The sequence below is a fragment of the Canis lupus genome, chromosome 15 (assembly GCF_011100685.1).
Source record: "Canis lupus familiaris isolate Mischka breed German Shepherd chromosome 15, alternate assembly UU_Cfam_GSD_1.0, whole genome shotgun sequence".
Lineage (NCBI taxonomy): Eukaryota > Metazoa > Chordata > Mammalia > Carnivora > Canidae > Canis > Canis lupus.
In genome coordinates this window covers 42,884,187-42,901,591 of record NC_049236.1, presented here as the reverse complement: position 1 = coordinate 42,901,591, position 17,405 = coordinate 42,884,187, and the positions used below count along the sequence as shown (strand labels likewise).

At 36.3% G+C, this 17,405-nt stretch overlaps 1 protein-coding gene across 2 annotated transcripts in view; it reads right to left on the bottom strand.

Annotated features, from left to right (window-relative positions):
- Nucleotides 1–9,599: 9,599 nt before the first annotated feature.
- HCFC2 (host cell factor C2) overlaps nt 9,600–17,405 on the bottom strand; it is a 38,277-nt gene continuing 30,471 nt past the window's right edge. Inside the window, exons 14-16 of one of the 2 annotated variants that reach the window (XM_038558879.1) lie at nt 16,247–16,432; nt 15,061–15,346; nt 9,600–10,767 (exon numbers count right to left, since the gene is read on the bottom strand). In XM_038558879.1, coding sequence (XP_038414807.1) covers nt 10,760–10,767; nt 15,061–15,346; nt 16,247–16,432 — 480 coding nt within the window. In that variant the 3' untranslated portion in view covers nt 9,600–10,759. Of the gene's footprint in view, nt 10,768–11,754; nt 15,347–16,246; nt 16,433–17,405 lie in introns of those variants that run through there. The other variant, XM_038558878.1, reaches the window with a different exon arrangement.

Genomic DNA, 17,405 nt, shown 5'->3' with positions numbered 1-17,405 from the left:
GATACTTCCATAGTAGTGTATTTCTGAAATAGTTTCCATTTGATCCAGTACATAACTGATAAAAGCATTTGGTGTTTGGTTATCAGATTCTTTCTCTAAAATTAAAGATTGTGCTATGTTTAATTATCAATATAAACCGAAACAAATTTCTAAATTTAATAATTTGATGGTAGTAATAAAACCTTAGGTGAAATCAGGTCAGGTCAACTTTGGGTTATATGGCCTTTGTCCTAGGAAAGAACACTGACATTCTGCATGTGTCACACACATGCTCTCCTTTTATGCATCTGGGAGGTACTGTCACCTTTTTACGTGGCCTGTGTTACATTTCGTTAAATGTCATGTTTTCTTCCTCTAGAACTTCTTAAGTAGATAAACTCCTACAATAACCTAAAAGTGTTTTCTTTATAACTTTGTAGATACTGCTTTTCTGAGTATCTGAGAAATGGGCTTCAGTGACTAAGTCGTAACAGGACTTGAATAGCTCCTGTCTCCCCTCACTACCTTGTAACAGATGCTTTAGTCTAGAGAGAATTATTATTTTTTGATGCTACCTTCCCAGTGTCATACATTTGGGTATGATGATGTGTTAAGCTGTTTGTATTTCTTTTCCTTCTACAGTGTAATATCTATGCAGTATTTTCCTTTCTTCAAAAATATGCCTTATTGTCTGTTTTCTAGAATGCCTTAGTGATTTAAAGGAGTATCAGTTCTACTGATACTAACTGAACACAGGTCTGAGGGCCCAACTAAAAGATTTCTGCAGTGGTAGAAGTTAAGCATGATAAACTAAATAGCTTCTCCCATTTGCCAAGAATAAAGTCTTATAGTAGAAGGTTTTAAACATCTATATATTTTCTCTTTAGGGAAAGTTATTTTACAACAGTCCAAAACAAGACAATATATGTTGCTTTAGGTGATAAAGTACATTTCTGAATCATTCAAATGATATCAGGTAAGATCTATACCAATAGCTGAGCTATCCTAAATGTATATTTTTGGTTTCTCTGAATTAGGCAACTTATTTATGTTTATGTAACAATTTATGTATATTATCTTAAGCTCAGTATAAAGTCATGATGTGTTCATGAGTAAAAAATAGAACAATCTCAACTAATTTTATTTCTTAAAGAAGTATACTATATTGCCTGAAAAATGTTTAGTTTTAATTTATGGTTTCTTTTAAAGCTGGAAATGTTCCTCTGCTTTCTTCATCAAGTTTAGCTTTCTCTTGCTTGTTATGCTCTAATCACCCCAATCTCTTGGCTCCTTCTGCCATGTTCTTTGCCTCCTCTACCCACGTATCCTTCCCTCTGCCTAGAACATTGTTTCTTTTCCTATGCCTGGCTAAGTCTCGCTCATCCTTCAGGTTTTAGTTTAAGCTTCATCAGGAAAGCCTTTAAAACTTTTGTTTCATACTAATTACCAAATACAGGAAAATGTCACCACCTAAACCTGAGTAGGTTTGTACACAGTATTTGCTGGCTGCCACAGCCCCTCAGAAATTTCTTTCAAGATTACATTTCTCTTTATACCTGATTTTAGGGATTTTAAAACCATAAGGCAGAATCTCTTCAAATCATGGCCACAGATGGCATTGGGATGGATGCTTTTCTCTGGCTTCTAGCCATTACCTTTCAAGAATGTAAACTTGCCTCATGACACAGTTACGTTTCCTTCTGCGCTGCAAAGTAGATGTCTATGCAAGGCACCTTACTGTAAACCCTCCTTTGACAAGGTGAATGCCAGCAAGCTTGCCAAATAGTCAACATGTGCTGGCTTTGTCTGTAGAAACCTAATGGCTATGTATTAGTTTTAGGGGTGGAAATTACAAGTTGATAAGTAATTCCTCCATCTTGCACAACAATACTGAAGATTAAAATATTCTGACACTGCAGCATAAACTTTGTCTTTTCCAGGTATAATTTGAGTCTTCCTTGAGCATCCTCTAAGAGCAAATAGTAAGTCTTCACCTATTTTCCAGGGCACAATTTCAGAGTACATCTGAATGAAAGAGATTTCAGAACCTTAAGCACTAGGTACTTGGTTGAAAATACACAGCTAGGCAAAGACCAGCCATTACAAACAGTGCCTTACAGCCAGAGCAGCTATGCCAAGAGGCCTATTCATGCATCATTCTAGATGCCCAATGCCCAATGTTTGATTTGCAAGAAACCAAGACCAAATCCTTTTTTCAGACCAAAGCAATCACTAATCAAAGAACACAAAGGAATATATTTGGGCTGACATTTAAGAAAATGGCAGAGGAAAAGTATAACTTCAAAAATATGGTTTCTTTGTGTACATTCTAACCTTGCAAGTAGCAGTGCCCACAGCATAGGAGTGCTACCTTGCAGGACAGCACAAAAGGCAGAACTAAGCTCCTATAATTTTTTATAGACTACAGACTCCCACATGAGTAGGAATACTCATGTCAAGGGCAAAGTAAAACAAATTTTAATTTTTAGAGGCGGGGAGAGACGGGAGGAGCAGAGGGAGGAGAAAGAATTTTAAACAGGCTCCACTGGCAGTGTTGAGCCCAACATGGGCTCCATCTCACAACCAAGAGTCCCGCTTAACTGAGCCACACAGAGGCCACAAATTTTAATTTAGACTACTTTTCTGAGAGTAAAGTGGTCTAGGTCGATAATGCCTGGTTCAAAAAACCAGATGCTAAAAACAACAACAACAAAAAACAGATGCTGAATAAAACATGCCATTAAGTAGTATAAAATATTTAAAATATAATACTTTATGAAAGTAAGGCAAAAATCCATAAAAATGAAGTGAAAATAGGAAACCTGTGAGGTAAGTCATCACACCAAAGCCTGCTTTTGCCCAAAGGGTTCTGTTGAACTCTGGAGACTAAACTAGCAGTAGTTGGGTGGTGGACTGGACATAAACCTAGGCTGGAGTCTGGAAGGGCCACCACAGAAGTGGGCAGCAAGGAATATTGCCAATCTCAATTTCGGTGCTGGGTGGAGGAGGATAAATAACCACCTCCCTCAAATTCATAATCACAGGCCAGCCCTCAAGGTTCATGATCTGAAATCACAGACCTTCCAGTTGATAACAAAGTGCACTCAGGTTGGTAGTCCTTGGGTGTCTGGCAGAGCAAACATATTCTCTTATGGGTGTCAATTTTAGCCCATTCTTAAAAAAATAAATCCCTATTTTCTATCGAAAGTAAGTTTAAAGTAAAATGGCACCATGAATGGGGAAAAACACGGCTTATACAATAGACAACAGAATTGCCCACAAAGACTCTTCATATTGGTATCAACAGGGGCACTTGGGGGTTCAGTGGTTGAGTGCCTTTGGCTCAGGTTGTGATCTGGGGTCCTGGGATTGAGTCCTGCATCAGGCTTCCCATGAGGAGCACAAGGAGCCTGCTTCTTTTCTGCCCATGTCTGTCTCTGTGTGTCTCATGAATAAATAAAATCTTTTAAAAAATATTGGAATCAACACAGGAAAATTGATTATAAGTAAAGGAATAGAAAGAAGCATGCAAAATATGAATAGGGAACAAAAGAATACACAGGACAAGCAAGATTTATAAGCCAGATAGAACTCGTAAGAAAAAATAAGAATTGAAAATAAACCAACAAATATAGAGGAGGGAAAAAAAGAATAAGAAAATGAAAAAAGAAAAGGCAGAGTGGGGAATGGGCAAAACAAAAGACATTTTGACAACAGGGACCTAGAAATAAATCCAACTTATGTTTGTAATCACTATAGATATAAATGTACTTAACTATCTAGTTAAAAAGGCAGGTTTTCTTTGGCCTTATCTTTGCATGTGTCTCTTGCAAACTCAAAACATAAGGCCAAAGAAAGATCTAAGATATTCAGATTAAAACTAACCAAATATTTCTTTTTTTTTAAATTTTTTTTTTATTTTTTTTTAAATATTTTTTTTTTAATTTTTATTTATTTATGATAGTCACAGAGAGAGAAAGAGAGGCAGAGACACAGGCAGAGAGAAGCAGGCTCCATGTACCGGGAGCCCGATGTGGGAATCGATCCTGGGTCTCCAGGATCGTGCCCTAGGCCAAAGGCAGGCGCCAACCCGCTGCGCCACCCAGGGATCCCAAACCAAATATTTCTACAGTAAGTAACAACGAAGATGAAGGCAACAAGTATTCATAGAGATAAGAATCACTACATAATTCTTAGAGGTTTAATTCACCATGGACAATCCAAAAGTTCTAAATTTAGGCATCTAATAATAATGGCAAAGAAAAAGCAAATATAACTTAAAGGGAAATTGAGAAATCTAGCTATCATAATGAGATCCTATGACTTATATAAATAAATCTAGAATAAAGTTCTCAACTGGGGAATACATACATATGTACTCTTTTCTCTCTTTTTTTTTTTTAATTTATGATAGTCACACAGAGAGAGAGAGGCAGAGACACAGGCAGAGGGAGAAGCAGGCTCCATGCACCAGGAGCCCGACGTGGGATTCGATCCCGGGTCTCCAGGATCGCGCCCTGGGCCAAAGGCAGGCGCCAAACCGCTGCACCACCAGGGATCCCCATATGTACTCTTTTCAAGTGTACATGGAGCATATATGAAAACTGATCACATAAATCATAAAGCTAGTCTCAAATTTCAGAAAATTAAAATACTGTAGCTCATATTCTCTGGCAAAATATAAAGATTAAGACAGCATAAGCCACCTTAACACTTAGAAATCTACTTTTAAAATAACAATGGGGGGCAGCCTGGGTGGCTCAGCCCAGGGCGTGGTCCTGGAGACCCGGGGTCCAGTCCCACGTCGGGCTCCCTGCATGGAGCCTGCTTCTCCCTCTGCTTGTGTCTTTGCCTCCCTCCTCTCTCTCTCAATCTGTGTGTCTCTCATGAATAAATAAATATTAAAAAAATAAAATAAAATAACAATGGGTTAAATACTCAACCATCTAGAAGGATTAATCAAGTGAGAAGGCACTTTACAAAATAAGTAGGAGTGAAAACAGGTCATAACTACACATGCTGTGGAAACTAAAAACAAAGGTAAAATGGATAACTTCATATCAAAAAAATTTTAATGAAGTGGAGAAATCTTCAGCAAAATTTATTAAATTTAACAAAATTGACTCGAATATAAAATTCTAATGTTCCTGTGCTCTCTAAAGAAATGGAATCAATAGTTAAAAATCTCTTAATGATCAAATGGTTTTAAAGACTAGTTCCGATCTTAAACTCTTCCAGACAATCAAAAAACTCATTTCAGGAGGCTAGAATACTGAATCTAGACCAGGACAGGATATAAAAAGTAGAGTACTTATAAAGTTAGTTTTACTAATAAATGCAGAAGCAAAAATCCTACACAAAATATTGACAAATTGAGTCCAGCAATGTATTATAAAACATACTACAACCAACTTGGGTTTATCCTAGAATTAAAGGTTAGTTCAATATTAAAAAGTTAATCACCATAATTTAATACATAACATTAAAAAACATTAAACCATTTAAATAGATGAGAAAAAAGCATTCAATAAAATGTAACATCCATTCAAAATAAAACTATTAGCAAACCAGAAATAGAATCTTAACTGATAAAGACCATTTATGAAAAAATACTGAGTTGACATCTGAAAGTATTCCCTTAAAATTGGGGCTAAAACAAGGATGTTCACTATCAGTTCTTTTCAACATTGTACTACAGGTTACAGCCAGTGCAGAAATGAAAGAAGAAATTTTTTAAAAGGTAGAAGGATCAGAAAGGAAGAAAACTGTCACTATTTGCTGATAGTAACTACATAAAAAAACTCAAAAGAACATCTAGATACATTATTAAAATAAATAAAAATTTAGCATGGTTGCTGGATTCAAAATCAACACATAGCAACATTATGTTAATAATGACCAGTTAGAACAGAAATTATAAGTTTAAAAAATTTACTATAGCATTAAAAATACATAAGATTCCTAGGAAGAAATTTAATATAATACAAGAAGGCCTTTGTGGAGAAAAATCATTAAAGTTTATTGAGAGTTATTAAAAGAAGACCAAATAAATGGAAACACAGTGTTTTTGGTTAAGAAGACTTATTGCTGGAAAGATACCAATTTTCTCCAGGCTGATCAACAGATTTGATATAATCACAAAAGGTAATACATAAACTGGGATAAGATATATACATGACAAAGAACTGGCTGGTATCCAGAATGTGTAAAGAAATCATATGAATCAATGAAAAAAAGACACACACCTAATAGAAAAATGGGGAAGAGATATGAATAAATATTTCACATAAGAGAAAACACATTCATATATGAAAAAAAACCCCACTCGATTTCATTAGTAATCAGGGAAATGCAAATTAAACCCACAGTAAGACACAATGTAATCACCACCCAATTGGCAAATATAAAAGAGAGTCAAGACCAAGTGTTTGCTAAGATATGGGGCAATGGAGCTCAACCATTGCCAAGGGAATACCAACTGGTACAAATGCTTTAAGAAACAGTTTAGCATGACCAAGTAAAATCTGCTTCTTAGAGCAGTGGTTCTCAAATGCTTGGTCTCAGGCAAGGAGGTTTCCTTATATCCTTAAAAAGTACTGAGGACTTCAAAGAGCTGTTTTTCCCATGGGTTATTATATTTATCAGTTTTTACCATATTAGAAACTAAAACCGAGGCATTTTCTTTTCTTTTTTTTTTTAAAGATTTTATTTATTCATGAGAGACACAGTGAGAGAGAGAGAGAGAGGCAGAGACACAGGCAGAGGGAGAAGCAGGCTCCATGCAGGGAGCCCAGCCCAATGTGGGACTCGATCCTGGGACTCGCCCTGGGCCAAAGGCAGGCACCAAAATGTTGAGCTACCCAGGAATCTCCCCAGAGGCATTTTCAAAACACAGTTATACACAAGAATGCACTTGATTAGTTCTCAGAGTAAAGATGTCATCATATCTGGAAAATATTTAAACTCATGAAAAATGAGAGTGAAAAGGACAAATAATGTTTGAGTATTTTCATGAAAATAATTTTGTCCTCACAAACCCCCTGGAAGGGTCTCAGGGAACCTAAGGGTACCTCAACCACACTTTGAAAACAAGTGCCCTGGAGCAAATCTTGTACATGTGCACCAGGAGACATATACAAGAACTCATTCATTCCTCAAATATTTTTTGAGCATCTACCATGTGCTCTGCATTGTTCCAGATATTGTGAATGTCTCAACAGACAAGATCAGACAAAATAGACAAAATCCTCACCCTCACGGAGCTTACACTATAATTGGCAGAATGTTCAGAGCAGCATTGTTTGATAGCCCAAAATGGAAAACCATCCCAAACTCCACAAACAGAAGAACAGATAAACAAACCGTGATTTAGCATACAATGGAATGCTATACAACAGTGAAAACAAATGAAATACAGTTACATGCATAAACAGGGATAGGAATCTCAAAAACAATGTCAAAAAAGTCACGGAATGATATAATGCAGCATGAAAGCATTTACATGAAAGTTCAAAATCGGGTAAGTCTAAACAATATACTATTAGGGATACATATAGAGATGGTAGAGCCATAAATAAAAACATGGGAATTATTAACAAAAAAATCCAGAAAAATGTTTGCCTTGTGTGATGTATGGGGAAGGACAAATGGGAGGATTCTGGGTATCTGAGAATGTTCTAGTTCTTATGCTGAAAGTTGAACACATGTCTTTATTTTGCAAGAAATATTTTTTTTTTGCAAGAAATATTTTAAAAGAAAAAAGATACGATTATTTACCACATAATTTCATCAACAAAGGGAATATCTCCCCATATTTTAGTCACTGCTGTGTACTGACTATCAGCTAATTATTTCAACTGATGGGGAGAAGTAGCCGATAATAGGAAAAGAGGAACGAGTATGGGCTATTCCTCACAGAAGTTAACTAGGCTCCCAAAGGTCAGGATCCCACAAGATGGCAGCATTACAGGACTGCTCTGCCAAGTTGAATCAGTCACTAGTCTGATTCTGGTTAACTGGTTACTTTGTTCACTGGATATAATCATTTGTATAAAGCAGAGAAAAAAGACAGGTGATGCAAATTCCAAAATAATGGACAAAGATCCTGCCTCTTTACTGAATTCTGTTGACTTTCAATAATACAGATTCCCTTTGGCACATTCTCCTAATAGTGTGCTTACATACAAAGTAATCCAAAAATACAGAAAGTGCATGGTAGTTATTGTTTCTCCACATTGATCAATAACAGGTGTTAGGTTTGTCACACAAATGTCAGAACAATTTTGCAATCATGTCTTTGCCAGGCTCATTGCTAGCAATGCCATCGTGCAGATTAAATAAGACACAGTTAAGGTGCAATTTTTCCTGATTCAGGAAAATAATTATTAATTTGGTATACAATTTCAAAATTTGAAAAGAAGAAAAAAGAAAACAAAAGATCTTGAAACATTTGATCCAGCCCCTTTACCCAAACAGGGCAAGCTACAGTTATTCTTGGGTGAGGCAGTTGTTTTCAAGAGGTCGACTAGGCCTGGCAACAAAAGGCCTGCAACCCATTCCCAGGAAATGGGGAAGTCACAAAGTATTCTCCAGGTCCCAACTCCCCAGCTGGGTCTAATCTAACACAGGTGTGCCAACTCATCAGAAAGTTCCAGACATTGCTGTAGCTATTTTTAAAGTCCCAGAGGCAGCTGCTACAAGACCTAAAATCTCACCCATCTTTAAACTGGAAGGGACAAGGCCACCAGGGGTGCTATACTGCAACTGGTGGCAAGACACCTTTGTAAACACAGGACACAGTGAGTTAGGGTGCTGCTACTCCACCATCTTGGACCCCCAGAGGCAGTGGGAGCGCTCAGGGTCACAAAGTCAGACCTTCAGGACGCTGCCCACTGTCTCACATGCTATGCTGCACTATACGTGGGACATCTGCACTTTTATTATTCTGGAAGGCCAGTATTGGACCTGCAGCTTTTTCCTCCCTCTGCAGTAAGAAACTGAGAAATTAGGAGGGCACCTTTCTCAAGTTCTTAAGGAATTTCCACTCTATCTTCTCAGATACAAGGAATGAATAATCCTTTAGATCAGAGCTGGACATTTACTAGACCATGATTTATACTAGTGGACAGAATTATTCCATGTTCAAGAACAAACAGGGATCCCTGGGTGGCGCAGCGGTTTGGCACCTGCCTTTGGCCCAGGGCGTGATCCTGGAGACCCGGGATCGAATCCCACATCAGGCTCCCGGTGCATGGAGCCTGCTTCTCCCTCTGCCTGTGTCTCTGCCTCTCTCTCTCTCTCTGTATGACTATCATAAATAAATAATAAAAAAATTAAAAAAAAAAAAAGAACAAACACCAGCTCCTACCTTTTACTTTTAACCTGTATATGCTCAGACACAGCAGGTTCTCCTTTGCTTTCCTCACTGCTCACACCGAGGAACAATGGATCCTTTAGCTTTTTTTTTTTTTTTAAAGATTTTTATTTATTTATTCATTCATGAGAGACAGAGAGAGAGAGCAAGCGGCAGAGACACAGGCAGAGGGAGAGGGAGAAGCAGGCTCCATGCAGGGAGCCTGACGTGGGATTCGATCCTGGGTCTCCAGGATCACGCCCTGGGCCAAAGGCAGGCGCTAAACCGCTGAGCCACCCAGGGATCCCTCCTTTAGCTTTCTTGTCTCTGAGTGGTAAGGAGACCAAAAAGGGGGAGTGGGTAGAAAGGGGGCCATTTCCTTCTCTGCAATTGCTTTCATATCTGATATGCCATCAACTCATACTTTTTACACTTTTATCTTCAGGGGTAAACACTCTGATATCTCTAAATACTCTGACTTTTGGTTGAAGCAGAGAAATCTAATTAGGAAGTAACGAATCCTTCCATTGCTTCCATCTCTCATACCTATAACCTCCTACCCTGCTTTCAATTTAAGGCCAAATGCCTTATAACCCTGTATTCTCAAGATGTGGATGTGAGGTTCATGGCAGCAGTGGTCATCAGACTACGAATATGATGACCTTTAAGTTCCAGGCTGCTCAATTCAATTCATTCAAGATACTAAATACACAAAAGAACCTCACACAGTTTCAGATGACCTTGCTGAAATTAACAATCTCACAAGTGGACATTTTTAAAATTTTAGTTCCTCAGAGGACAGGAAAGAAGCAAAGAGACACTAATGAGATACAGGAATCTATCCTGAAGGAGGCTGGTATCCTTGGATTTTACAGCCTTTTCTTTTTTTCATTCAGTTCATAGAATTTTTTTCTCCCCAGAATGTGATAGTTCATGTTTTTCCAGGCATGATTTAAAAAAAAAAAAAAGTCTTTCTGAGTTACAGAAATGCTACAGGGACTCCCAACTGTAACTGGGAAATGTGTAAGGAAGTTATGCCAGTGTCATGTTGTTTTCTAGTAGGGTAAGAATCCTTTGTTCTATAAGCTCAGAGGTGACAATAGTGTTCTGACTTGATACGTACTAATGCTGGTGTCCCATGTCTTGCAGCAATCCCCATGCTTAAATATTAAGTAGGTACGTGATTTTTTCTAATGTTAGACAATTGCCCATGGCTTTGCTACAAGGAAATAATTTGGAAATATATTTAACTCATTTTCTGGATCATCCAATGTTAAAAATCATAATCCCAGCAACACGCACCAATCTCACTAAATGCTCAGATCTTTTTAGATAAAACACTTTTGCCTGAGATCTATACATACCTATATTACATCTCTTTTAGCCAGGCACAATGTGACACATCATTTATTTATCCCAGAACTTCTCTTAGGAACCTAAGTAAGAGCAGGGTAGGATAAGACAAAGTTGGAGTTAGTATTTCCTCCAGAGGCTTACTAAGTCTGCAAAAATCTCTTTCCCTATCAGAGCCTCCCTCCCATTTTGACCCCGATTTGAGAGAGAGGGAGAATATGTAGAGATGTAAAGGTGACAATTCCCTTTAATCATGTGTTAACTTATTTAAGTATCAGCTAAAATGGCTGATATGTAAGAAATATGAAGACCCAGTCTCTGCCTCAAAGACCTACCATTCTGGGAGAGGGAGAAAGCAATAACAAGTACAGATACAATGTTTTTTAGGCTGCTATGACAGAAGGCTTGACAAAGGGTAGTGGGAGCACAAGAAGTGGTCAAATCTACCTGGATTTGGAGGATGTCAGGAAAGGCTTCATAGTGAAATCTTGAAAAAGGACAGGACTCTTGAAAAAATGGAGGCAGGTGCAAGTGGAAAAGGGGACCACAGACAGGAGAAGGTACAGAAAGAGAGAGCAAGCGGTATCACAGAAACCAAGAAAATGTCCAAGTGTCCAGGGAGTGGTTAAGTTATGACAGATAAGAGTAATCACTGGATTTGGGAAATGAGAAGTTATCCCTGACATTTGCTAGAGCCATTTTGATGGAGAAGCAGGACAGAAATCTCACTGCTGTAAATTAAAATGGGTAAGCATAAAGACCAAAGATTAAGAGTGAATAGAGAACAAAAAAGAGGTGACAACAGTTCAGATCGGTTTCCTGGAGCCATGTGCCTTTTCATTTACTAACTCAGCCACAATAAGGGTTAGGAATATATTGGCTTACATTTCTATGAGAATATGACTCCAAACACAATCCACTGACGTGAAAACAAGTTTTGGGACACAGTCTATTTTTTACGAGACTGCCTATGTTATTTTAAGTGAACAACATAAAATCAACATTTCTACAGATTTACTCTGCCATCACTAATTTTTCTCTCATATAGCTCAAAATAATAACACCTGTAATTGGTTATAATAGGAAAGGTGCTTTATTTTACACATCATTGGTACATGATACATAAAACTGTCTAAAATCAGTCTTGGAAAACTTAACTGTCAGTTATACCTTAAGCAGTCAGAGACCAAGTCTATTTTGCAACCTATTTCATTCATGGTCATATTACTACAGTAACTTTAAATACTAATTATCTCTTCATAGCCAATGTTACAAATGATTTTTATGCTACAAGTGCTGCAATTTTTCAAAATAAAAATACCTTCAGTTATAGTAGACCATATCTCTAAGCAGAACAAATCTTTGTGACGCTACAAGTCTTTGAAATAATGGATCAACGGTGTTACCCTCTTATAGATGATTGTATTTATATAAATGGGTTACAGGGCAAGGGGGCCTCATACATGCAATCAGATTATTTCTGTTTTTTTTTTTTTTAATGCAGATAAAAGTGAGTTTATAATACTCTACTTCTAGTTAAATTACCAAAACAGTTTACTAAACTAAAATGAAGCCAATACAATTCTTTAGAAAACGTAATTCTAAGAGCATGCAACATCAAAATCTATTTACTACCTATGTGAACCAAAGTTTTAGAGCCCAGGGAGAGGACTGTGGCACAAAGGCTTGTACATCTGAATTGCTTATCCAGCAGGGAGGAGTAGAGAAAGTCCTTTAACTCAGCATAAATCCTCTTAAGAAAGATATCTGCATGATCTAGCCCACTGCTACTCAGGTAGCCTCACTTAGAAAATGTGCCAATCATAGGAAGCCAAATGTACTTCTCTTATTATTTATGCTAGTCCATTTTATTCATGAACATGCAGCTCAAAGCTCTGTTATTAACTATGAATGTCCGGCCACAGAGATTTCTCAATGGCATTTTTCAGTCACCAATAAATGTGACCAGTGCTTCATGTACAAATGCCAAAAAATTGTGACAGAATCTGGGCTAGTTCTCAAAGTAAAAAACATTTGTTATTTTCACAAATCCCTTGGTACAGAAAGACTGCCTTTCTCACTAGAAAATTGGCTGTATGTTAGAACCACAGGTTCACAGCACAGTTGAGGCATGTAAGCAAAGTAAACTAAACCAGATACTAAATAGGTATAAATGTGCACACTCAAACAAATATTCTATTCTTTGCTTAAAGTCAACTTCGTCCTTGTCATTGAGAGAAGTGCTTCAAGATGCAAATTGTTAATTAATGCAGAGAATAAGGAGTTAAAAGTGAGACCTTTTTCTAATAAAGCCAACAGATCATTAAAATAATTGGACTTGAAACATATACTATCCCTTTCCATTCTTACTCTTTTTTTCCATTCTTACTCTTTTTATAACTAAACACACACATATACAAAAAAATCCTAGCATTTAATATGTGCAAAATTGCTTACCATTTATTTTAACTTTGGTTAAGTATTTGTTTAGCCTATATCAGACATATTATGGAAGCTATACAAATGATTACAAACATAATAATGAGGTAAGTTAAAATTCTACTAGTGCAAAAAGCAAGCATATGCTAAAAGCAAAGCATATGAATTTAACAAATGCAGAATGAAGCTCTCACCAAGGGAGATGCTGACATAACAAACCAGAGAAGCTCCTTGTAAACATTGTTTAAAAAATACACATTTAAAGATTAAAGATTCATACAGCCACAAAAAAGGTATTCTAACAACACCATAGTAGTGCATTTATTTTACCTTTAGAGTTTGGAAATCACTCATCATGTGTCTAACAGTTTGCATATTTTCTTCAAGAGAAACTTAATTAGTGAGACACATTAATTACAAATACTGTAGTATAAAAATCCCAGTTCTTTACAAAAATTATATATTAAAATATTCTATACACTTTAAATTAGTAACTGGAACATACATATATATCAATTCTGCACAATTAAATCCATCTTGGCTGGGAGTATTCTATGTGAAGCTCGAGGACACAGCTACTCAGTCAACTTAAACTGGCATAAGGTTACATGATATAAAAGAGATAGGCCTGGGCCTGTGCAGTTATTGCAGCTCCTAGTGTGAAATACTTTATGTGAAGTTATTGCTCTGTATTTCCAATCCAGATCTGAACAGGCAGTGGAACCGTGACATTCCGAAAAGGTTCAAAACAAGCTACCCGTGGCAGAGGATTCATAATGCCTATCTATATCTTTAAGGTTGCAATGGGACCTGAGTGAGCTGTCTAATGCTTATATTTCAGCTGTAAAAAAGTTTATACAATTTTGAGGTAAAAACAATGCAAAAATAAAACATTTAGAGCATTTACAAAAATCTTACAAATGTTTAAAACACTATTTCAAAATTTGTGTCCTGTTAAGGTGCTTGTTTCTTTCTGCAATAAGAAGGACATAAATACTTCAATTTCAAATTTTAAATTTCGAACATTTTATTAATTTCAGCAAAAGCAAAGTTAGAGCCATTAAGACAGATGTTAAAATGTTCACAGATACACTTTGCTTCTGATGAAAATAGAGAGTTTTAGTGCTGAAAGAAACCTTAAGTGTAAATTCTTTTAACTCTCTCTTCTATTAATGAGGAAATCGAGAACCAGGTAAGTTAAGTGCTTTGGCCAAAAAATATATTCCAATATATCAGGTATAAATCAAGAAAACCCATTATTCTTTTTGTATTTTGCTCTGATTCTTGGACAATAATAAAAATTCAAAACCAGAGTTTCTAAACTCACCTCTTTCTTTCTTTTGTAATTTCTTAAGCTCTGTGCTAACTATAGACAAAGAAATGAATCAAATAGAGGCTTATTAAAATTAGTATCACAAATATTATTCAGTAGAAGACATTGTTAAGAGGACTGCTGCTTATCTAGAATAATAAAGTTAGAGGGAGTACTCAAAGACGGGGCCTTTTACAATGGAGAGAACATCTACTACTATTTAAGACAGCACAGTGTACAACAGCCAGTTACTAGAATCATCTCAATAACTCTAGGATGACTGAGTTACATGGCCTTTAGAAAAGATATTGGGGTAATAAAGCCTTCTAGCTTTTATCTTAATTTTACTATTTTCTTTTATAGAAAAGCAATTATATAACTGTAAGGACGAATCCATATACTGATTTTCAGAGAGTCTTTGCTTCTTTTCTACGTTTATTTGAATCTAAAATTGAGCAAATACATTTTAAGAACAACTTACAAACTCAAACTCATAAGTGCTAGAAATACAGAGAATACTCTTTTAAATGACAAATCTTCATAACCAGTTACTAATAAATAATCATCACAATAGCTTCAGTAAAAAAAAAAAAAATTCAATTTAAAGGTGCTTTTTTATTGTTACCTTGAAGCCATCGAACTTGCGTAGCTGGTCCATATCCCTTTTCATTCTTTGCTGATATCCTGAACACAATGGCAGGCCTGGATGTATAATCGATATGTGCATTTGCAAGTTGCCCGGCAGTTACTATACATGATGTCTTAAGACCACAATAAATCCTCATAAACACCAGCTGACTTGGATTATCTTGTATTTGTGCTGTGCGGATAGCCAAGTAGGCTGAATATTCCAAAATATTTCCAGAAGGGGAAGTCGGAGGTTCCCAGGAGAGATGGATACCTTCAACATTCTTGAAGAGAGGAGAAAAACAAAACAAAACGAGGTAAAAGTTCTGAAATTTTCTCTAATATCACGTATAATGTTGAGTTTAGAACACAAAATACTGTTTTCTGCTACAGTAACTTCATTAGGTACTAGAACTTTTATTAATGATTTTTAAAAACCTACCTCAATTGGACCTACAATGTTTAAATTCATGCTCACATTTCAATATCATAACTAAGCTTAAATGTCTGCCTGTACCATCCTAAGAAAGGGACTTTTCTTACCTGAAAGCAGATCTTTTCTTCTCTAAAGAGGGGCAGGACCTTAGGATAAAATATAATTCAATTTCATGTGTTCTATTAAAATTCTCCAGCACAAACTCTTTGGTTCCATACAACAAGAACAAAGTTAATATGAAGTATATTTCCCTAACTTTCTATAATTTGGATGCTGTAATTCTGCTTGAAATTTGGTCCTTAAAATTACGAATGATTACCAAACATTTTTTAAACCTTTATTTTTTTAAAATATTTTATTTATTTATTCATGAGAGACACAGAGATAGAGAGGCAGAGACACAGGCAGAGGGAGAAGCAGGCCCCATGCAGGGAGCCTGATGTGGGACTGGATCCCGGAACTCCAGGATCACGCCCCGGGCCGAAGGCAGCGCTAAACCATTGAGCCACCAGGGCTGCCCTTTTTAAACTTTTAATTCCATGCCATTTATTTATTTTTTTAAGACTTAACTTTTTTTTAAAAATTGAAGTACTGTTGACACATATTACATTTGTTTCAGGTGTACATTAATCCATCCCTTTTAGAGATATCTCTCATCAGATATTAACAAGAATCTCTAAACTGACAGTTTCACTTCATGTACAAAATATCAATAATTAAATCACCATGCCTTGACCTGACATCTCACCTTTGAAATTCTGACTGCAGAAGGAGCTCCAGGAAAACCGGGAATACAAGTTTTAAATTCACTGATTTTGCTGAAAGGGCCTATTCCACAACCATTGATGGCAGCAACCCTGAATCTGTATCCTGTGCCTGGAACAAGGTCTTGTTTCTTAAGTAAACTGTAGTCAGGTACGTCTGCATTTCCTATCTAAAATGTAATATATGCAAAAGTCAAAAGGTGCAATTAATCATTTTTTCATTAAACAAGAAAACTTTAAAAGAATGAATTTTGTTTTAAGGTTCTAAATCACTTTTATATCCATTTTTTACACATGGAATAATCCTTCCAATCCAAAAGCAACTAAGCCCATAAACTGGTGATTCTTACCCAGAGGAAAAAGTGCTCTTTCCAGTTAAAAACCACTGATTATAAAGAGAAATGTAAGCGTATTCTGCACATGAGGAATATGAAGGTAGAAAAACACTGACAACCACTATAAACAAAGTAACAACTATCCATGTAAACTTAATTAGAGTACAGATCTCAGAAGAATTACTCTCAAATAGTCTAACCGGGAACAATGACAGAAAAGTGACTAGCATGTAGTACACAGCATTTTAAAAATTAATATTCAGTAAATGCCGAATAAATGTTAAATTACTGGACTGCATACTGTGGGTAGGAAGTTCATAACATTCACAACTTTCAAACAATGTTTACATGTTCTCCCTAACTCTCACTGTACCACCATGAGACTGGTAGTGCTAATGCATCATTCCCATTTTTAAGGGAGCTATATCATTTTTATTTTATAGATGAGGTAACTGAGTCTCAGAGAGGTTAAATAGGTGACTTGTCCAAAGTCACATTGTTGAGCACAGGAACTAATAATTCAAACCAAAGTTTACTGGTTTTAAATTTAATGCTCTGTTTTTCTTTTGGGGAAAAACAGGTAGTTATTAGTCCTTAGATATGTTATTTCCTTATATGTGAAATTAAACTACAGCCAGAAATTTCATTAGGTATAATACTAATGAATTATTTACCAGGATTTCTATTTTTGTCAAGAATTGGAAGAATTCTGTATGAAAAAGATATCAAAAGTAATACTGGAGAAACTAAAATGTAACGACAAATGGTAAGTTCTTCATTTGTCCAGGTCTAAGCAATTCACTCTCTG